Source organism: Halichoeres trimaculatus, unplaced genomic scaffold (assembly GCF_033239565.1).
Source record: "Halichoeres trimaculatus isolate MK-OKI-2021-1 unplaced genomic scaffold, fHalTri1.1 fHalTri1_scaffold_17, whole genome shotgun sequence".
NCBI classification, from domain to species: domain Eukaryota; kingdom Metazoa; phylum Chordata; class Actinopteri; order Labriformes; family Labridae; genus Halichoeres; species Halichoeres trimaculatus.
In genome coordinates, this window is record NW_027437195.1 from 16,311,012 (window position 1) to 16,330,585 (window position 19,574).

The window sequence follows — 19,574 nt, forward strand, 5'->3', positions numbered from 1 at the left end:
CAACATGAATCAACACAATATATATTACACTGCAGCAGCATAAACCAGGCTCTAGATGCCGAAAACAACAGCAGCACCTGTATACAGTCATCTCTACTGTAAATTTTCTGTGAGCAATTTTCAGTTAAAAAACTAATCCTTTTAATCTGCCAAAGCCAAACCGGTGTCACTTTGTGTCTGTTTTCTTCAATTTGGCTAAAGTCTCTTTCACTCAGCACAGAAACGACTGAAGGACACTGATACACATATGAAGCTGTTTTATTCTTCTTGTCTTCTTTTCTCTGCTGATGACAGCCAAGCCATTAACCCCAAATCTTAAGTATTTTGCTCTATTCATTATTTGAGAGTCCTAATAAACATATATTCAGAGTTGTTCACCGATACTAACGGACAGTAATACTTTGCCACATTGTCAATAGAAGTCTAGAGTGTTTTGATATGTGTGTGATCTGGCTGTCTCTGGGGTAACAATTGTTTTGTTCTTGGGTTTTGACCCTCAAGAATCGAGCACAAACAGGTGATTAGGAAGAAACCCAGGTAGTCTTATGAATAAACTGTGGCCCTCTGATGTTTTCCTTTTTGTTTCAGAACACTTAAAGTTACAGTGATCAGGTCTAGTAGTGAATTTTTGAATGATCTTTTCTTAGTTTTGAAATGGAAAGAAAGGCTCCAACCTTAGAAATGAGTCTGCTACAAACTCTATGTCACCCACTATGGAAACCTGGATGCTGAATAAGAGGCCATAGAAGAGGACTGCTTAAAGACTCCAGGCCTCCTCTGTAACATACATTGATAACAGTCCTGGACCACCACATTAAGCAATAAATAAAGATTCAATTAGACTGTCAATTAGGTGACAGTCCTGAACGCAGCTCTGTGGTGGAATAATGGTGATTATTCTACACAAAGAAATATCTCTGGTGATCAGATATGCTAAAAGAGGGAGTAATACAGACAAAATGGAATTTGCTGATGAGTAATGATGCCGGGAAAACTCATGAGTCAGCTGCTTGTGATGACAAATTGACCTTCTACCCAAAATATGTCAGAGGGAGAACAGATATAAGCTGTTTCAGTGTGTTATGATAGGGAGCCAGACAAACATGACAGAAGATGAGTAGCTAAAATGTGCAAAATTTGACAATATGTTTTTTGATTTGGTTAATTTACCCTTGTTAATGTTGACTTGAGGAAAAGCATTGTTGTAGTTTTGTAGAGTAGAGGGGAGTTTTAATATTTGACATCATAGGCCCACTCAGTGAGGCAGCTGACATTTTGTAATTGATGAAAGCAATTTAAGTCCTAGAGGCTTAGCAGAAAGCTTCAGTGCACTCGTGCCAGCTATGGGAAAACTTATAACACCAAAACTGCTGACGCCTCCGAATGCTGTGCCTCCCAATACAGGATGGCATTGAAACACACCACAAAGAATCAATCCCTTCAGCCTTTCTTGTACTTTATCTTCTGCAAATTTTCTCTCTGCTCTCTTATATGTGGGGGCACTTACTATAACTTCCCTCAATCACAGGTCCAAATCTTAACTCTGATGGGTGAAGGGAGTTCATATTTCGCTGCACTGCAAAGCGGCAAACCCCTTCCCTCTTTGGTGAAACTTACTTCCTGTTTGAAAAGGTTCTGTCGGTTCTTGAGCGAGCGCAGCTTGATCTGCCTCTCCTCGTGCTCCAGCTCAGCATCAGGGAGCTGGAAATACGCGATGAGGTCATTGAGGGTTTGAAGCACCTCCTCGACTGGTAGCGCAACCAGTGCTCTATTCTTAACACCCAGACAATCCAGGTCTCTGTGAGGGGGAGACAGAAGCACAGACACAGTCACAAAAAAAGCCTCATTCAGAAAGATGGGAGAGCTGTGATGCTTGTGCTCATGTTTAGTTTTCAAAATGACTCCCATTCATCACGAATACATCAACCTCCTGGTAAAGATGCTCTAATGGAGCAGCTGAGCAGACTTAAGGAGGCTGTGATGACTAACACAATGTTTAGCCCACAGGTTCATCCATGCTGAAATGCTGATTTCCGCTGGAGCGCTAAAAATAGCTCCTGTCGTAAGTGTGGGAGGGGAGCAGGGAGATGTGTGTGTCACAGCCACGGGGGAGGCAGACAGATTCTCACATGTTCCCAGCTTGACGGGCCCCTGAGCCCGACCCTGGGGGACAGCAGGCCGTTTGATAATAAATAAGGGCAGTAGGAGCATCCATTTACGTGCTCCACGGCTTGTTTTTTTTTTCATAGCTGGTCTTGCGTAGCTGAGACAGGGCTTGCAATGTTTGCCATTTTGGAAACGCATGAGTGGATCACTGAGTGAGCTGTCTGGGGCTTTGGCACCCCACTCAGTCAAAACTCACAGCCCTGGAGCTGAACTCTCCACTGAGTGCATCCACAATCAGGAGGGACGTTACATCACCATGGAGTTGGCTGTGTGAGAGTCCATGAGGCTTTATAAATGTTACTTTTTTTAAGTTTCATCGCTAATTTGTTGATGTGGTGCATTTGGGGACTCTTCGTTTTATCATCCCTGTTAATTATGCTCTACAAACATCAGTGGCACTTACGTAACTCAGAGATTTTGCAGGTCACCCTTTTAATTCACCCTTCTTAATGTGGCACAGGGCAAACGTGGACAGTAATTTGGTTTAATTGGGCAGTTTGTGCAATCATGTCATTCCTCAGCCTGTCTCAGTGAGGAAACTAAGAGTAACTGGAATGTTTGGCATACCTGATAAAGCGGTTAAAGAGTAATGTGGTGTTGCGGATGATTCGTGCGGCACGAGACTCCTCGTGCTGACAGCGCTGCAGGGTCAACCCGTCATCCATGTGACCTTCAGCGTGTAGGCATGCCTACAGATTTAAGAAAAAGAAACAGTATGAGACATTGGTGGAAGCTGATTAAAGGTTAGTTCATGTGTTTTTCTGTTTTTGAATTATTTGGACTTATGAACATTTTTGGAATCAGCATCATACCTAAGTTGTTAGCCTGTTACTATAGAAATCACTGGGGTTGTTGCAGCTCAGCCATCATTACACCAGTGGACACTGATACAGCTACAATGTCAGGAACACAGGTGCTAACTCTACAGGCTATCTGGCTCTGTTAACATGCAGGGCACATCTTCACACTCACAGAAACGTCTATCATTCCCCACACAGTAGCTGAGGGACAAGGTTTATATTTAGTGGAGGAAGAGACACAAACTAATAGACAATCATGCTTACTCAATCAAGCTCATTATCCTCTAAATAATTATCCGCTCCAAGACCTCTCATTTATTTATTAAATTTGCTTTATTTCTATATGATAGAGAAAACTGCTGGTGTGTGTGCTTGTGTTTGTCTCCTCTCACTCGTCTCTTGAGGGGACCCAGACGAGCAGATTTGACATCAGGTGCCTGGTAGGAGAGCCACAGCCCTGTGGCCACGTGCATGATGAAGCAGAGCGAGTCCCCGTATTTAATCTCAGCTACCCCCATGCCCTCGATGTCCCGCTTGGGGCTCTGCTCCAGCTTCTCCTGCGTAGAGGAAAGGAAAATGAAGACAACGAAAGCTGTCACAGCCACACACATTAGGTCTCTAGCATCATTACAGCATTCACACATTAAAGGCACACTGCATGCAGATTTGCTCTTAACCAACAACCAACTGTCAGATGCTCCTGCTGCTTGTGGCTTCATCCATCACGGCGGGATGATTGTATTTGAGTAGTTATTTGGATCAACCTCTTATGGAAAAAAAGACTTAGGCGATAGATGACTTTATTAACATTCTACAATATATGCTCTAAATCCATATTGTAGGGGTCACTACTTAGCCACATTCATTGGTCATATCAAGAAAGTCCATTATGTAGAGTAAGGCTAAATGGTTCAAGTCTGTAAGTTCAGCTAAATTAACCCCATGATAGTGTTGCTAACACTGCCTCAATGATTCTTGTTCTTTTCATTGTCCTTGACTAAATGATCATTTTCCAGACTGACGGGAGTGGGCGGTTCATTTGTGAAGGTTTTCATAGACAATCCTTTGATAGCCCTATACAGCTGCACCTACCCCTGGAAGACCTGAATATAGAGATAAATGAGTTAAAATAAAGAGATTCCACTTTTTTTTAATTTAACGTAGCACAAAGATTTCAAATAAGACATAAACTTACAGCGTTGTTTGCTCATTTTACACCTGTTCATAGTTTTTAATGGATAACAATCACAGGTTTTTTTTTCTTTGAGCGGATCATTTTAATTTAATTCCAGCTGTTAGCTAGCAGTGGACTCTTTCACTGGAAGGACACATTGTTTCATCACATTTCTCAGCTTAATCAGCACATTGGGAGAACGCTGGAAGACAAATTTAATGTGCTAAAACATTATGGGTATATAAACAGTCTGTTCCAAGGAAAGTGCAGGAAGTACTGCTTGACCCATCTCACATCCTCTGCTCTCATTATGAGCTCTTACCATCTGGAAGACAGGTTCCTCAGTGCAAACTGAGTTTTCAAAATTTCTGAATCCTGGACCATGTTTCTTAAGGCTGCATGAAAAGTGCAATAGCAATATTTTATTATTTTTTTCACTTATTTAAGCTCAGAGTGCAATGTAAAAGTTTATCATTGTAGTTTGCAAAGGTATGTGTTTCTTTTACTCATGGATTATGCTTTGGTTTTGTTCTTATAGCACTGCAACAGTGGCTGCAGCTAATTTTGAGCATCACTGTATCATGTTGTGCCATATTATATTGCCTCATATCTTATTATAATCTCTTGTATTGTCTTGTGTCCATTATTCTACCTTCAGTTTTGTATCACATAGTATCATATCGTCTATCGTATTGTGTCATACTTATCATATGGTATCAAATAGAGTTATTTAATATTTTTTACATTTTATGGGCTGAACTATTGCACACTGGTAACATACCATATGTTTTAATACCACATTTTTCATATTTTGTGATATACAGTGGTGTCATATCCTACTAAATCACATTTTATGTTGTGTCAAATCATGAGATGTTATGGTAAAACAAATATGACCTTTCTGTTTTTTAACCTAGGATGCTATAATTGTAACACTGGGTCTCACAGGGTTTAATAACTGTGTGTGTATGCTTTATCTCATGTGACACAGGTCACCTTAAAGAACAGCAGGGAGTAGAGAGCATTCGTTCTGTGCCCTTGAAGCTATGCCTGTGCTAACCTTGGAGGCTCTGAAGCAGAAGGCAGTGGCAACGGTGTCAGACCTCTCCCTGTCCTGCAGCACCAACCCCCTGTCCTCTGTCAGAGCCAAGTAGTGACCTGTGGTCAGGTGCCGCAGCCGGAAGGGCTGCCCCCATCGGATGTGGCTCCCGCTCCAGCTGCAAAGGGTGCATAACACAGATTAAAATCAAACAAACGTGGGGTAAATGTTGCCTTTTATAAGCTCCGGGAGCCTAATATCTGCTAATTAGTTGTTTTTAACATTGCTGCCAGCTGTCAATTATCCTTGTGCCATGCCGTGGAATAATTAGATGAAAATATTTCTCTGATTATGCACTTTGTTTCTGCTCAGGAAAGTTTTAACAATCTCAGGGTCAAATACCCAGGAAATGCGTCAAATATCACAATTGACACAAGTAAAATGGAAAAAAAAGGAAAGGCTGCATCCCAGCGTGGCTGTGAAGTGGCCAGGATCAAAGACTCAAAGGGAGAGGGAGGGAAAGAAGAAAGAAAAGGGATGGGGGGGCTGATGAGTAAAGAGACGGAGTGGCCTCAGCACCAGTTCAAACAACTGGAAAAGAGAGAACAGATGAATGGGAACAGAGTGATAACAGAAAGAGAAAGAAGTAGAAAATGATCAGGAGGAATGGAAGGAAGGGAAATTATTTTTAAAAGGAGGGAAGACACAAGAAGGATTAGATTGGATTAGAAACCTGATCGTACAAAACTCAGCCCACCTGATTCGGAGTGGCTCCAGTCTCCACAAGGACCTGGCCTTGGCACCTGCTTTACCCGTCTCATAGTTGACTATCCTGAAAAGAAAACAAATGAGTGGGTGGTCTGTCTGTGGATGCTTTAGTGTCTAGCCACCACTGATGCTGTGGAGGCCATCCATTCTGGCTGAGGAGAACAGCTCTTCTCTTTACCTCCACCTCTTCACTCTCTGTCTCCAGGCTGATATTCACCTGGAGGATGTTCGACTCACACACACTCACTGAAGCTCAGGTTTGTATTTACTCTGCCGACTGCAGCGTCACATCCTTCAAAAAGCGACATGTTCGCCCTGATAACCTACAGCTACACTGTCTATCAGAGATACGGGTGACTGGGTCCAATGATAAAAGAAATCGCTCATCGCCCCCCCCTGCTGACAGCTTGGAGTGTGTTTGATCTGCCTCAGACAAATTATAGACCTCTAAAAATCTTTCCCCGTCTGAATTTCAAGGGCAACAGTAGGAAAAAAGTCAGAGCTGGATATACACCCCACCCCTATATCGGCCGTGCTCAGTTCTAAAAATAGACTCCATGTGTGTACATGTACTTGTGCCAAGGAGGAAGACACATCTCTTGGCACATAGATGAGTGTGAATGGGCCTCGCCCGCTGAATTGACCCAATTCAGGCCCATGTGTGCCATTTTTCCAAGGCAGGCCTTCACTGTGTGGGCAATAAGAAGCTAAGCTGGAGTTAAAAATAACACAGCAGCCATTTTGGCTCCCTGAGGGCAGAGTGTCACATCGGTCAGAGGCATTAATATGAGGTACGCTGGGAACAAACTCAAAGGTCAGTTAACTTCTCATGTGCTACATAACTGTTCAAAGTGTGACTCTTCATGCTGCACAGGAAGTGAGTTTCTTTAACGCCTGCTGTGTATCGTACCTCTGCTGCTCTGCACTCTGGTCCGAACCCGGGATGGCAACCACCTCGTCATGTCCGTGGAACAGCCGCATCACATGACCGCCCAACAGGTAGCCTATCAGAGAGGGGAGGACATGAAAAAGAGAGTTGTTATGCTGTTGTTTTTGTGTCTTTCTTTGTCCATCTAGTGACATTTGACATCTCCAGGTGTAAACCCAGTGCTCACTCAGCTAACAGCCTGCATAACTGTATTTTTATTTCTATGTATACATGTATATATAATGTAGTAGAGCGTGACGTGTGGGGACAGCATCTACCTTCTTCTATGTTGCTACCGGAGCAGATGGGATGGACGTTCCACAGGGTTTGCATGAAGGAAGCATCTACCTGGATGTTACCATTAGAGATGGACAGGTGCTGCAGAGAAGAAGAAGAAAAAATCACATGAAGGGTTACTGATGTGTGGGATCCCAGACTAGTGGAAGTGCAAGTTGGATCCAAATGTTGTTCATTGATCTATGAACTGCTACAGGATGATCAGAGAAATAGAAAAGAATGACTCTATGGAAAATAACACCAGATGTCTAATTCTGAACAAATCTCTCAACATTGCGTGTGTGAAGTGACTTTTCAGGCAGAGCTCAGCTGTGAAACATAAGAAGTCAGTTTTTTATTGAGTGTTGAGGAAACTGTAAAACTGACAGCTGCCGTCAGAGTCTGGGGGATTTATACCGTCTGGAAGGCAAGGGATGTTTGTATGTGTGTGTGTGTGTGTGTGTGTGTGTGTGTGTGTGTGTGTGTGTGTGTGTGTGTGTGTGTGTGTGTGTGTGTTTCCACACTTTCTGCGTGTCAGACTCTGGAAAAACAGCCTTTGGGTGCTGTCCCTGCATGCCGCTGTGTGGGTGACTGCACACTAGCAGGGTGACATTGGTGACTGTGAAGGGGTAGCGGTCATCTGGCCATGGCCCCTGCAAACATGTGGTGCAGACCTCCTGGCTGCTGTCACCAACTTCATGGATCACGAGGGGAAATGTTTTCCAGGTTAACATAGTGAAATGCAATGAGGCCAAACAAAGAGGGCAGAAAACGATGCTTCACAGCTGTAAGGTCAACGTGTAAGTAATACAGCTACATTGGGATGACTGTAACTGGCAGGATGTAGGAATGTGACGAATCCACCGACCCAAATATTCCCTGCGTGGATCAGGTTTAGTATAATGTTATTGTTAGCAGTCTCGCTGTCATCCAAGAAGAGGACTTTGTCACTTTTAATGTTAAGCCTCCTGTAAGAGAGAGGTCACAGCTTGAGCGCGGCATGTGGTAACCGGATTGGGATAATCTGAAATTTTGTCACATCAGGAGAAGCAGAGATGATGCTCTCTTGCTAAGACTGTATATTATGCACACACAGAGAGAAATATACACACTTAATGCAGCTGCAAGGATCAAATTCCTGACATCAGACTTACGAGGTATCGCTCCGAGGACAGGCTGACAAGGATGAGGTCATCACCAATTCGCACCTTCTCTCCTTCAGATCTCTGTTTGGAGGCAGGGTGGATTGTCCACCAACAGGCCTCACCTACAACAAAGACACAAACATTGAGTATTGAAACTGTCTCCATGTTTAAATTCTTGCAGACTGATAGAGTGGTGACAGCTTGGAGAGAGCGCCACATTGCTGCAACCCAAATGTCACCTGTTTTGCTTTTAAAGCAAGTAGGAGGCAGAAGTTAAAATCTTGACGTATGGGTTCACCATGGCAACAATCAGCTGCTGCACAGTGGGACATAAATAACAGTACAAATAATAAGAAGCAGACCAAGGTTACAAAAAACAACAGCACTGCAACAAAATCCACAGCAGAGATGAGATCAGCACTGATAAAAGAACCAAACGATGCGTCTCCAGTGCTCCATGGGACTTATTAAACACAGAGCTGAAAAAATACACATTGAAAAACTTGCTCATAAGCAAATAAAGAGCAAACAGAGAGAGATAAAGAAAATGAGGGCTCAGAGACAACAGTGAGAGAGATAGACAGGGCACAAGAGACAGAGGAACAGAAACTTGGACAGACAGAGAGACAGAGCAATAAAGGCGGATGAAAGCATCCTGTGTCCGTGTTTTTTCTCTGACCTGTTGAATCCTCCTGCAGGCCGACATCAAAGGACAGCTTATCTGTCTGTGACCTCGATGTCTTCAAACAGGCCAGGTACTGTAGTCAACACACACAGGGCAGAGCTGTCACACACTCCTCTGGAGAAGATTAGGTCACACGCATAAATCACTAAAACCTAGGGATGCACTGATGTGAAAATTCTGGCAGATACCAATATCTGATATATATATTGCTGTTAAAGCCGATAATCAATGTTTACCAATATTAATATTGGTAAAAAAAAAAAAACTAAACAATCTGAGATGATGTGTCAAGATAGTTCAGAGAGAAAGACCGGCGCAATTGTGAGAAAAGACGGCCATGGAGAAGTTTAAAGGAAGGAGCGCCCATCAAAAAGTATGTTTTGTCTTTTTTTTGGATCAAAAACATGAAGAGAGACATAAAAGAAGCGGATCTACCCTTCTTAGGTAGTTTTAGTGTTTACAAAGTCATAGAAAACAATACTATTTGGGTCTTGAAAGATTGTTCAAAATTCTCTGAAAATGGACGGCAGCCAATGAGTAAATATTGGCCCACTTTTACACATCGGCCAATGCCGATATGTTAAAAAAATGACCAACATCGACTGATGCCAATATTGATACCGATATATCGTGCATCCCTACTAAAACCCTTTCAGTCTACCATCAGACGATGTGATCCCAGCAGTCTGTTGATTACAACTAACTTTGCTGCATTGTTTTACAGTGCAGATGGCAATTTGACAAACTTTTTACGTGTGTATTTCTGTATGTGCAATAAGAAACATTCAGGAAAAAGTCTTATCATCTGTTGCTGTTTGGTCTTAGTTTCATTGCAACAAGTGAGTTACTCTTCAGACTCTGGCTTCCTGACCTGACATTTCCCCTAAAAACAAACTGATATTCTTGAAGTGTATTTGTTATTAACTGATCTTCAATTTACTGAAATAAGAAAATCATGTTGCAGATTTGTAAAAAGTACAAGCTTAGACAGGTCTGTCCTACAGAGGAGATTTAGATTTCTGCTGCAGTCTAAGTTGAGAAACAACAACACTGAATTGTCTTTGCAAAATAGCATCACACAATTTGTTGCCAAGTAAAAAATATGGATCTAAAATGCACTGGTGACTGCTCTTCCATGCAGCCATCTGTTCCCCAGAGATATAAAATACGTCAGATTATCAGTTGCCAGGATGCTGGATAATGCTTCTGTTTTGACTGTTTTTTTCCAGGATAGATCCATGAACTGTATAAAACATGGATATAGTCCCGTTAGTTTAGGAGAGACGTTTGGAAGCCTTACGTCAGTGGATTCCATTGTAGAAAAAACACTGACTCAAACTAATTTTTATAACTTAAACACTGACAAAAAGGTGGGGCGGGGGCAGCCTCCTAACATTTTTATTTCTGCTGTGTAGATGGATATTTTCACAAAGGGGTTTCTTTCTATTTTGTGACCAGTCCCATTCAAAGATTCACAATTTTCTGCATTTCAACATTCGTCTCATTTTCAAACTTCCACAAATTCTGCTCAGAAACACCAAAGTCTGCTCATACATTATCAGTCGAAATTACTCAGACCACTAATAGAAAACAGAACATTTCTCATGCTAAAGCCCCGACCCTTGCTTTAGATTCAACATTTTGGTTTGAATTTGAAAACACAGATTGGTAATGCTCAGATCTTCCTACCTTGTTAACAAGGTGTGATTTTGTTTCATGGGAGCTCTTACCATGGAGCTGAAGGAGTGTCGCAGGAGGATGGCATGTCCATACAGTAGAGTCTTGTGTCCGCCGCTCTGCGCTGCCTGCACACACAATTCACACACACAAAGGGCACACAAAGACATATTTACACGTCAGCTCCATCTCCTGACAGAACAGCCCCAGTGGTCTCCTTCCAAGAGCTTCAATCCACCCCCGACCTCTGGCACTCAACATCGACCTCAGCCACGGCTTTCTCACCACCAATGATGACCTTAAGCTCGGGAACACATCTCCTGGGGAGGCTTTTCTTTGCCATCCCCCCCTGTTGTGAATGAAGACATGCAATCTGACTTCCAACAGGAGATGGTGATTTCTGGCTCCTGTATCCATGAGCGCACCAGGATACGGCCTCATCTTTTCCAGCACTCCAACAACAGGAATGTGGAGAGGATGCAGGGTCTCCAATGGCTCTGATGCATATGTCAGAATTAGCAGGGACCAACTCCACGGTTTATGGTGTTTGGGTTAAGATGCAGGTGGGCAACTACTCTACTGTTAGGTGCAAAAGAGATGAGGTCTCTTTGTTTCTCTGCAACAAGCAACTTCAGTGCAACTCACCTTTCTTATGAGCCTCTAGGAAGCATTAAGGTAAGAAAAAGGATCATTATTGGGAAAGGACAGCTTCCTTTGCCTTTCTTTGATCTTTTACGCTAAATATACACCACCCAAAGGCACACGAGTGTCCAAACATATTTGTTTTATGAGAGTGGGGGATAAAAGTTGACCCCATTTCTTTGGAGAAAGTAGCACTGCAGGCTCAAGATCCAACAAGTGAGTTTTAGCTAAAAAATGAAAAATGAAAATTAGATTAGAGTCCTTACACTAATCTGAGATGTATGTGACTCATAGCAGTGTTTTGTGAAAGCATCCTACCATAGCATAGCCTCCTCCTTCACTCTGTTTCTCTTTTCCCCCTCCACCCCCTCCATGTGCTACTGGGACAATTGGCGGCCTGTGATTTGATGCAGTTGTTTCGTGCAGACTGCAGCACTGGCTTCCAGGCCTCTTCTGTGCTCCTGGCTACAGCTATATGCTGGCTGAGGTACTGAGCTTAATGCGGCGAGGCACATCCAGCTGCAATCTCCCCACAACCGATAAACCCAAGCCTTCCGCTCTCTTTCTTATCCCACGGCTGGGCAAAGAGCTATACACACGTGGCTCCAATCAGCGAAAAAAAGAATGTTCTGCATGAAATACACTTTAAAGGAGTGAAACTCTGTTACCCCGAGCTCATTGAGCTATACAAAAACACAAAAAACTGAATCAGAGTACAGAGCTGTCTCCTCTGTCCAGCTGTTGACCACAAGTGTCAGATCAATTTAAATGGCATTTAGCTGGATGCAGCCTCCTGCTGTTTGTGCCCTGCAGCAGATTACATGTGTGTATGTGTGTGTGTATGTGTGTGTGTATGTGTGTGTGTATGTGTGTGTGTGTGTGGCCACAGAGAAGAGGAAAAGAGGGGTTGAAAAAGCCACAAGCTAACACTAAGATTAAAAAGAAGAGTTAGTAGCGATAGCAGAGGACAAGAGACGAGAGCATACAGGGTGTCGTCAGAGCAGCTCTGTGTCTTTGACTGACTGATCTCATTATGTGACCGCTGACCCAGAATTCAAACAGGTCAGTGCCTTTTAGATGGGCGATAACAAATTCACACAGAGTTATGGCCGGTGGATTCAGCTAAATGTGGATAGCATTTATGCAAGTTTAAAAGGTGTTGTCCTTTTGCAGCCTTTTTGGTCCCCTCTGTGTCTCAGAGTCTTCCGGCAGAAACAACCCGCACCACCGATTTGCTCCAGCCACTGTCTATTGATAAGCCCATCTGTTCAAAGACATATTGATTTCAGAGCCTCAGCTGAGACGAATTCAACCTCCATTTCCCCTTTAATGGCGCTTCCTCCAGTGACATTTCAGCGCCGGCGACGAATGATGAATAGGTAGACAATATCGAAAACAGATAAATGTGAGTGGAGGAAATACAGTGAAAATGGGCAATCCAAACCATTTAAAGCCCTCTGGGGTATTTGCTACAATTTCACACAGTGTGAAATATTGAGGAAGAGATTTTGGGGATGAAACGTAATAACTGAAATAAACAATATATGACAAAATTCAAACCCAACTGTAGTCACATTAAATCCTCTCCTTCGTTGGGACAATACTTCTTCAGGATTCTCAGTTACAGAAGGCTGGCTCTTGTCTGTGATAGATGGATAGCAGCTTACAGGCTGAGCTTCATCAGGGAAGCAAAACAGAAACGTGAACTTGAGCTTAAGCAGTGCTGTTGAAGATTTGAGGGGTGGAACAAAGCAGAATTTAAAGGTGAGTTTGTTCACTTTTCACAATGCAACAGCTAGCTAGATTTAAAACTTTTATTAGCAGGGCTTTTCATTCAAGTTTTGTGATACTTGTGTTCACGGGGGTACATTCATTTACCTGCCCCTCATATTAGGCTAGTACACTGAAAAGACAAAATGTGTCACCTTTAATTCCTGTAACCATATAAAGCCTGTGTGTCTGGCGTTGCTCTTGTTTGGCTAGCAGGCTACTTTCTTGAGCCTGAAAAAGCCATGAGCAAGACAGAAAGAACTGAAGCGGCATGAAGAGTGCTAGTGCTGTGCATGAAAACAAAGCAGTGAGCAGCTACTTTCAGATCATGTTTTCAGATCTTATTTTCAGATCAGTTCCCTCTACACAACACTATTAAGCATGTCTATAACTTTAAACCAGTCTGCAGGAGTTTTACACAGCTCTTTATACTGCTCAGTGTGTCTCTCTGCTCTTTTCATTATGCCCTCAGTCACTGCTGACGGTATTTTAAATTAAAGAATAAGAAAGATCAAAGAGTTAAATTTAAGATGAAGAAGTTAAAAATCCTGTACTGTTAACGCAAAGTATGACTTTTTGACTCATGTAACCTGATTCGTGGTATCATATCATGAGGTGCCAATACCAAGCCCTAATCTAAGTACGTGAATACATATAAGGTATTGGGTTGATTTCTTTGATTCAACCTTTTCATTTTACTTTCATTTTTTTCCGAAAATATGTTTAAGGAACAAATTATCAATTTACCTGGACTATGAAGAGCTTGTTCAGGTTTTAAAAGGGGTTGATGCAATATTGATTAATATTAGCAACTGTGTAGAACAGGGGTGGGCAAACTTTTTGATTTGTGGGACACAATGGGTTCTAACATTTGACAAAGGGGCCGGACCAGGAGCAGATGGATGGAGTACTTGTTTTTTAGTTCTTCTGTTTTAAAACCACAACGGAAAAACGGAATTACAGAAAAACAGAAAAACCCGTTTTTTCTGTCCTTGTTGTAAAAATTAAAAAACAAAAAATTATAAAAGATTGTGTCAAAATTGTTTGTGTGATATTTTGATATTAAATGTGAACATCTCTATAAAAAAATTAGACAAATAACTCACATTGAAGGTTTATACAGACATGTTCCTAAGCTTTTTTTTTTTATAAGTAACAGATCGCTGATGATCCACTCCATCTTATCCGCGCGCATATGCGCACTTCCATGTGTTTCAATGAGTTTTGTTTTGTCCACTTTCCTTTTCTTAGGTCCGTTCATCTTTACAGAAGGCCTGATGGGTCAGAGGGTAAAGTGCAAAGTGGAGTAATAGGCCTACGCTTCACCTCAACAAAGTCAATGTCTCTACAGTGCGTCATCTAGTGGGAAAACATCAGAATTGCAGGGAAAATAAAACATTAATAAGGTTTATTCATTTAATTTTTTCAAGTTCGGCGGGCCAGATTAAAACGTTCAACGGGCTGCATGTGGCCCCCGGGCCATAGTTTGCCCATGCCTGGTGTAGAAGCATTTAGATGCACCAATTCTGGTTTTAATACTGGACTCAGTGTCACGAGCACCCCTTTTCTCTGCCAGCCAGCTTTTACTCTCCCCACAGTGACAGTGGAACCAATGCTCTTAACTTCTGCCCTTCTGCTGCAAAGACAGTCCTACTGTAGCCTCAACGCTCTAACCCTGAAACATCATTTAATCTCAGGGAGTCAAGTCAAGCAGATGAGCTTTAAAAACCTGAGGATTTATGGGAATTGCCACCATCATTAGCTACATAGCAAAAGAAATCGTGAACCGGCTAAAGCTAACTGAGTCCACTGAGAGACGCATAGCGAATTCCCTCAGGATTATATTTTGTCCTCTTGTAGAATTTGTGGTTTTCGCCATTTGTTGAATACAGCTGAGTGGAGAGAGTAGAAGTAGATTTTTTGATAAATAAGGGCTTATTCCGCGTGGAGGGTTTACATAAAGAAAATGACTGCGGTGACCATACAACTGAAAGCCCATAAGCTAACATTAATCAGCCTCTGATCCAGCCTCTCCAGCTGTGAAACATGAGTTGTGTGTGAGCTGATATGTGTGGAAAGACAAAGTCTCTACCAAACTTTAACCATCTCTGATGGCTGAAACACAATCTTTTCTCCTAGTGGGCACAACAAATCCATACCATGAGTTACTGGATTACAAAATATGGGTTGTGTACCATTTCTTACATAAAGACAAATGTTGGAAAAACAGATCATATTGAAGAGAAAATGTATGAGGGAGATAGAGGGATAGGAGGACAAATTGAGTATGGTGACTTATCTAAACCATGCATTAAAAGAATGAAAGAGGGAATGCTATGAGTGGTAAACATACCAATCGATCCAGGCCACGAGTCTATCATGCAGAAGATGAAGATTACACACAGAAAATAGAAGATAAAGGTGGGAGAGTTACACATCTGTCACAGGAATGAGAGAGAGAGGCAAACACACTTGCAAGAAGACAACAGAAACTGTAACAGAAAAATCAACAGCCACATACCAAATGCAGATTTACCAAACCAGATTTTTACTTTATTATCATACTGGATGTCAGTGAAAAAGGCAAATGTTGTGCTAGCTGCTCTATGGGCTTGTAGCGTGCTTATTAAATGAAAGAAAATATGTAGCTAAATGATGCTATTTTCCTTCAAGGCTTGTTGTTAATCAAATGGGCAAAAGTGCATGCAGCACTTGAGGAAAAGCAGCAGTAATGCCAGGCATCCTCATTGATATTCATGGAAGCTTGGACCTCTGCAGTCCGGGTCCCCAGGCCTCTGTAATGGGCCTATTTGCCTATTAATCTCTTTATAGTGACTGAACAAGTTAAGAGAATTCAACTGAGCTGACTGCGTTCATTGCAATTAACTGTTCAACAGTCTCGTCTTCTACACATCTAACGGAAACAGACAAACAGTGTGTGACTGAGGGAGGGCTTATGAAGAGTTGAAGTATGGAGTGTGTCTGATAGTCTGTGAGTGTGTTTGAGCATCACTCACCCCCTCACTGTTCTGACCACTCTTAGCCAGCATCTCCTGCAGGGCCCGCACCGACAGAGACTGCTCCAGCACAAAGGTGCAGATGCACAGGTCTGGAGGGACATACTGAAAAAAAACAGAGAAGCTAGTTAAAAAGGAGCACAGCAAAAAGATCTTTAGAGTGAGCTTTAATGACACCTCTATTGGTTTTTCATACTTTAATTGAATTTTCCTTTCCTTCGTTTCTCTGCTTACAAGTCTCAATAAAATAGTTTCAGGCAGCATGAAAGAAATGTTGACAGCCTTTAAAACTTCAGCTATCTCCTCAGATTAAATCAAAAGATGAGGACATCAAAGAGTATCTCACTCACAACTCATTCCTGAAGATGTGTGGTTTCAGAAAAACACAAATATGTACTAAGAGTCCTTTATTCTCTCTCCAGTGGCTCTGTTTCTGAAATCTAGTAACTCCTAAAAATATTACTTGGCTTTTCAGCCATTAAGAGCTCCACTAGGGTTGCTTGGGTAGTTGTTCGCTTGGCTAGCCCTCTGTTTGGAGACAGTACTGTGACTTTATCTGAGCTGAAAACTGCTGCTTGTTTTCAATAAGAACACTGCATTTAGGAGCCTGGACCAAAAAAGTACAGGAGCAAGCCACAGCTAACCATAGCCACTTGTGGTAGGCGGCAAATCAGCCAGATGCCGATAACCGCGTCAGTTACACAAAAGCGTTAACGCCATAACAGGGTGACAGTGTACCCCGCTAATAAATTAAAGGAAAAAGAAAAACGCAACATGACAAAAGCCGTGTTTCCACCAAGCAGTCCGGGTCGGTTCAGTAAGTTTGGGATGGTTTGATACAGTTAAGCCTGATCCCGTTTGCGTTTCCACAGCAAACTGTGCCCTCTCGTGGTGGGCGGCGTGTAAGCCGGATGCTGACAGCCGCAGCGTTAAACAATAGCACGACGCCATAGTAGCTTACCCCGCTATTAAATCCAACAAAGAAGAAAAACGCAACACAGTAAACAATGAGCACAGATGGAAGACATGCAGCATTTTGTCCTCTCTGTGATAGGCATGTAGCTCTTTGATACAAAGTGCAATCAAGCTTTGTTTCAGAGAAGTCTGTGTGCCACCAGGAGAAATGCAGCCGCTGTCAGGGTAAGTGACGATTCTTTTGACCAATCAACGGTCTGCAGTGTGTTGCTCTCCCTTTCGAGAGTGGATCGGTTCAGTCTGGCACTCATACAGAAGGGTCCCAAAAAAGTAGGCCGGCTCGTTGCGGTTTTCGGGGATTTGTCCCGGGATAAGTCAGTGGAAACGCAAAATATGTGCCGTACCAAGACGAACCAAACCGGTCTGCTTGGTGGAAACACGGCTAAAGAGAAACAATGGGAGACATCCATCAGTTTGCCTTCTTGGGGTTTCTGTGTGGCTCTTTGTTACAAAGACCAGTGAAACACTGTGTTCCACCAGGAGAAATACAGCTACTGTTTCACAGTAAGTTATGATTCTTTCGACAAATCAATGGTCTGCAGTGTTGTAGCTCCGCCTTCTGGGACTAGAGTGGTATAGTTTGGCACACCCACAGAAGGGTACCAAAGAGAGGGATGGCTCATCTTGGTTATATGGGGATTTGGCCCGGGATTAGTCAGTGAAAATACCACAAAATTTATAGAGATGTGCCGATGTGCCCGAAAATGCTGAATATCTGAGTCTTTCCATAATAAGCACCAGCCAATACTAATTACCTCTTTCATATCAAAAGGTCAAAATACTGAGCAATAACCAATCGCTATCTGATAGCTAAAGAAACACCAATTGCAATTTATTTGCACAATTAAAGTTCCTTTTTTCGAGGTCGGACCTGCTTTCCTAATTTAGCTGAATTCTGGTTTTCTTGACACGAGGCCAACCCAAACATTTTCTGCAGTACAGGTGTCTTTGTATGTTTACATTCAATATAATAGAATAGAATAGAATAGAAAAGAATAGAATAGAATAAAATAAAATAAAATAAAATAAAATAAAATAAAATAGAATAGAATAGAATAGAATAGAATAGAATAGAATAGAATAGAATAGAATAGAATAGAATAGAATACATCTTTATGATCATAGCATAATGTACAATGAAACTGGAGTGGAAATACTTGATCAGTGCTGGTAAAGTGAAAATGAGACCATAGAGAGATATGAATAAATAAGTAAAAACACATTTAAAACAATAAAGTAAAAAGTAGCGCACCCACACTCCCAGCATTCAAACTAATAAATAATGTATTAAATTATCATTTCAAATCATGAGTTGGCATAATGTCACACATTTAGTATGGACACACAGCGTTGTTACTTTACATCCATCTATAACTTATTGGGAAACATAATGCCTCAACCAGGGACTTTTTTATTAGACTTCTGATTCAAGTGTCAATTTGGGGGAAAAAATAAATTCATTCAATTTTAGAATGAGGCTAAAACATAACAAAATGTGGAAAAAGTGAAGGAACATGAATACTTTCTGGGTTTCACTGTAACTCTCTGTTTTGTCAATGAAGTGTAGGAGGCACACAGTGGAGTCTGCAGTCTCTGCTAACAGTGACACACAGAGTGACAGCTGACTCGTTTGAACAACTCCGGCACAGGTACTGAGCGATTCAGTAGATCCACATCATACAGTTTCATGACTGTTCAAAATTATTTTGCAGGGAAATGGTCTCTATATTTGTTCTGGAATAGGTTTATAACATTTTTGTGTCTGCTCATGACACCTTACATTCATGCTACTGACATGTTAGCGTGTGTGTCACTGTGCTCTTCACTGTAATGGATCCTATAATGTAGACGCAACACAACATCAAGCACACCCTGATGAGTCGCTTTGTAGGCGTACAGTCAGTGGAGCTGTTGTTTCTCTTTTAGTCATACTGTCTTTAAGTGTGTCGAGTCACAGTCCAGACCTTGTAGCGCTGCTCTATAATATAATGAAGCTTCATGTACAGAACACTGTGTTCTGCACAGCAAGACCACATATATTTAGATTTAATCTAACATTCAAGATGAAGTTGAAAATCCCTTTCCTTCTGCATTCATTCTCAAAATTATTTCAACAGCTATCTGCCCTGTCTTTTTCAACACTGATATGATGAAAAATCTAAATTATTTTTTTTTCCATGAGTAAAATATCCACGTAATGCCAGAGAAGTGAAACCTCCTCCCTGGATCTACAGGGATATTCTGATTGGGTACCCATAAAATCTGCTTACTGCAGCATTTCTGCCTCTCTTGAACCAAGTTCGTCTTAATCAAGAGGCTGATATTCATTAAAAGGTACTTAAAAAAAACAGATTAAGCACTCCCAGGTCAGCCTGTGCTCAGATAAGCCAGGTCTTGGAAAGAGCTTGAGTAGGCAAATGAAGAAGATGCCAAATCGCATCCCAAACCAGGGCAGTGCAGGATGGGACAGCAGAGGATGGAGGTGATTCGCTGACAGAATGAGGAAACAGAG

General features: G+C 42.0%; 1 protein-coding gene across 1 annotated transcript in view; it reads right to left on the bottom strand.

Annotated features, from left to right (window-relative positions):
* The window catches only part of LOC141806323 (ryanodine receptor 3), a 125,771-nt gene that overhangs the window by 66,460 nt on the left and 39,737 nt on the right, over nucleotides 1-19,574 (bottom strand). The window contains exons 4-15 of the mRNA XM_074691773.1: nucleotides 16,088-16,192; nucleotides 11,304-11,318; nucleotides 10,712-10,786; nucleotides 8,976-9,054; nucleotides 8,306-8,418; nucleotides 7,154-7,253; nucleotides 6,858-6,951; nucleotides 5,937-6,011; nucleotides 5,201-5,357; nucleotides 3,359-3,523; nucleotides 2,734-2,855; nucleotides 1,618-1,798 (exon numbers count right to left, since the gene is read on the bottom strand). Of these exons, the coding sequence (XP_074547874.1) occupies nucleotides 1,618-1,798; nucleotides 2,734-2,855; nucleotides 3,359-3,523; nucleotides 5,201-5,357; nucleotides 5,937-6,011; nucleotides 6,858-6,951; nucleotides 7,154-7,253; nucleotides 8,306-8,418; nucleotides 8,976-9,054; nucleotides 10,712-10,786; nucleotides 11,304-11,318; nucleotides 16,088-16,192 (1,281 nt within the window). The remainder of the gene's footprint in view (nucleotides 1-1,617; nucleotides 1,799-2,733; nucleotides 2,856-3,358; nucleotides 3,524-5,200; nucleotides 5,358-5,936; nucleotides 6,012-6,857; nucleotides 6,952-7,153; nucleotides 7,254-8,305; nucleotides 8,419-8,975; nucleotides 9,055-10,711; nucleotides 10,787-11,303; nucleotides 11,319-16,087; nucleotides 16,193-19,574) is intronic.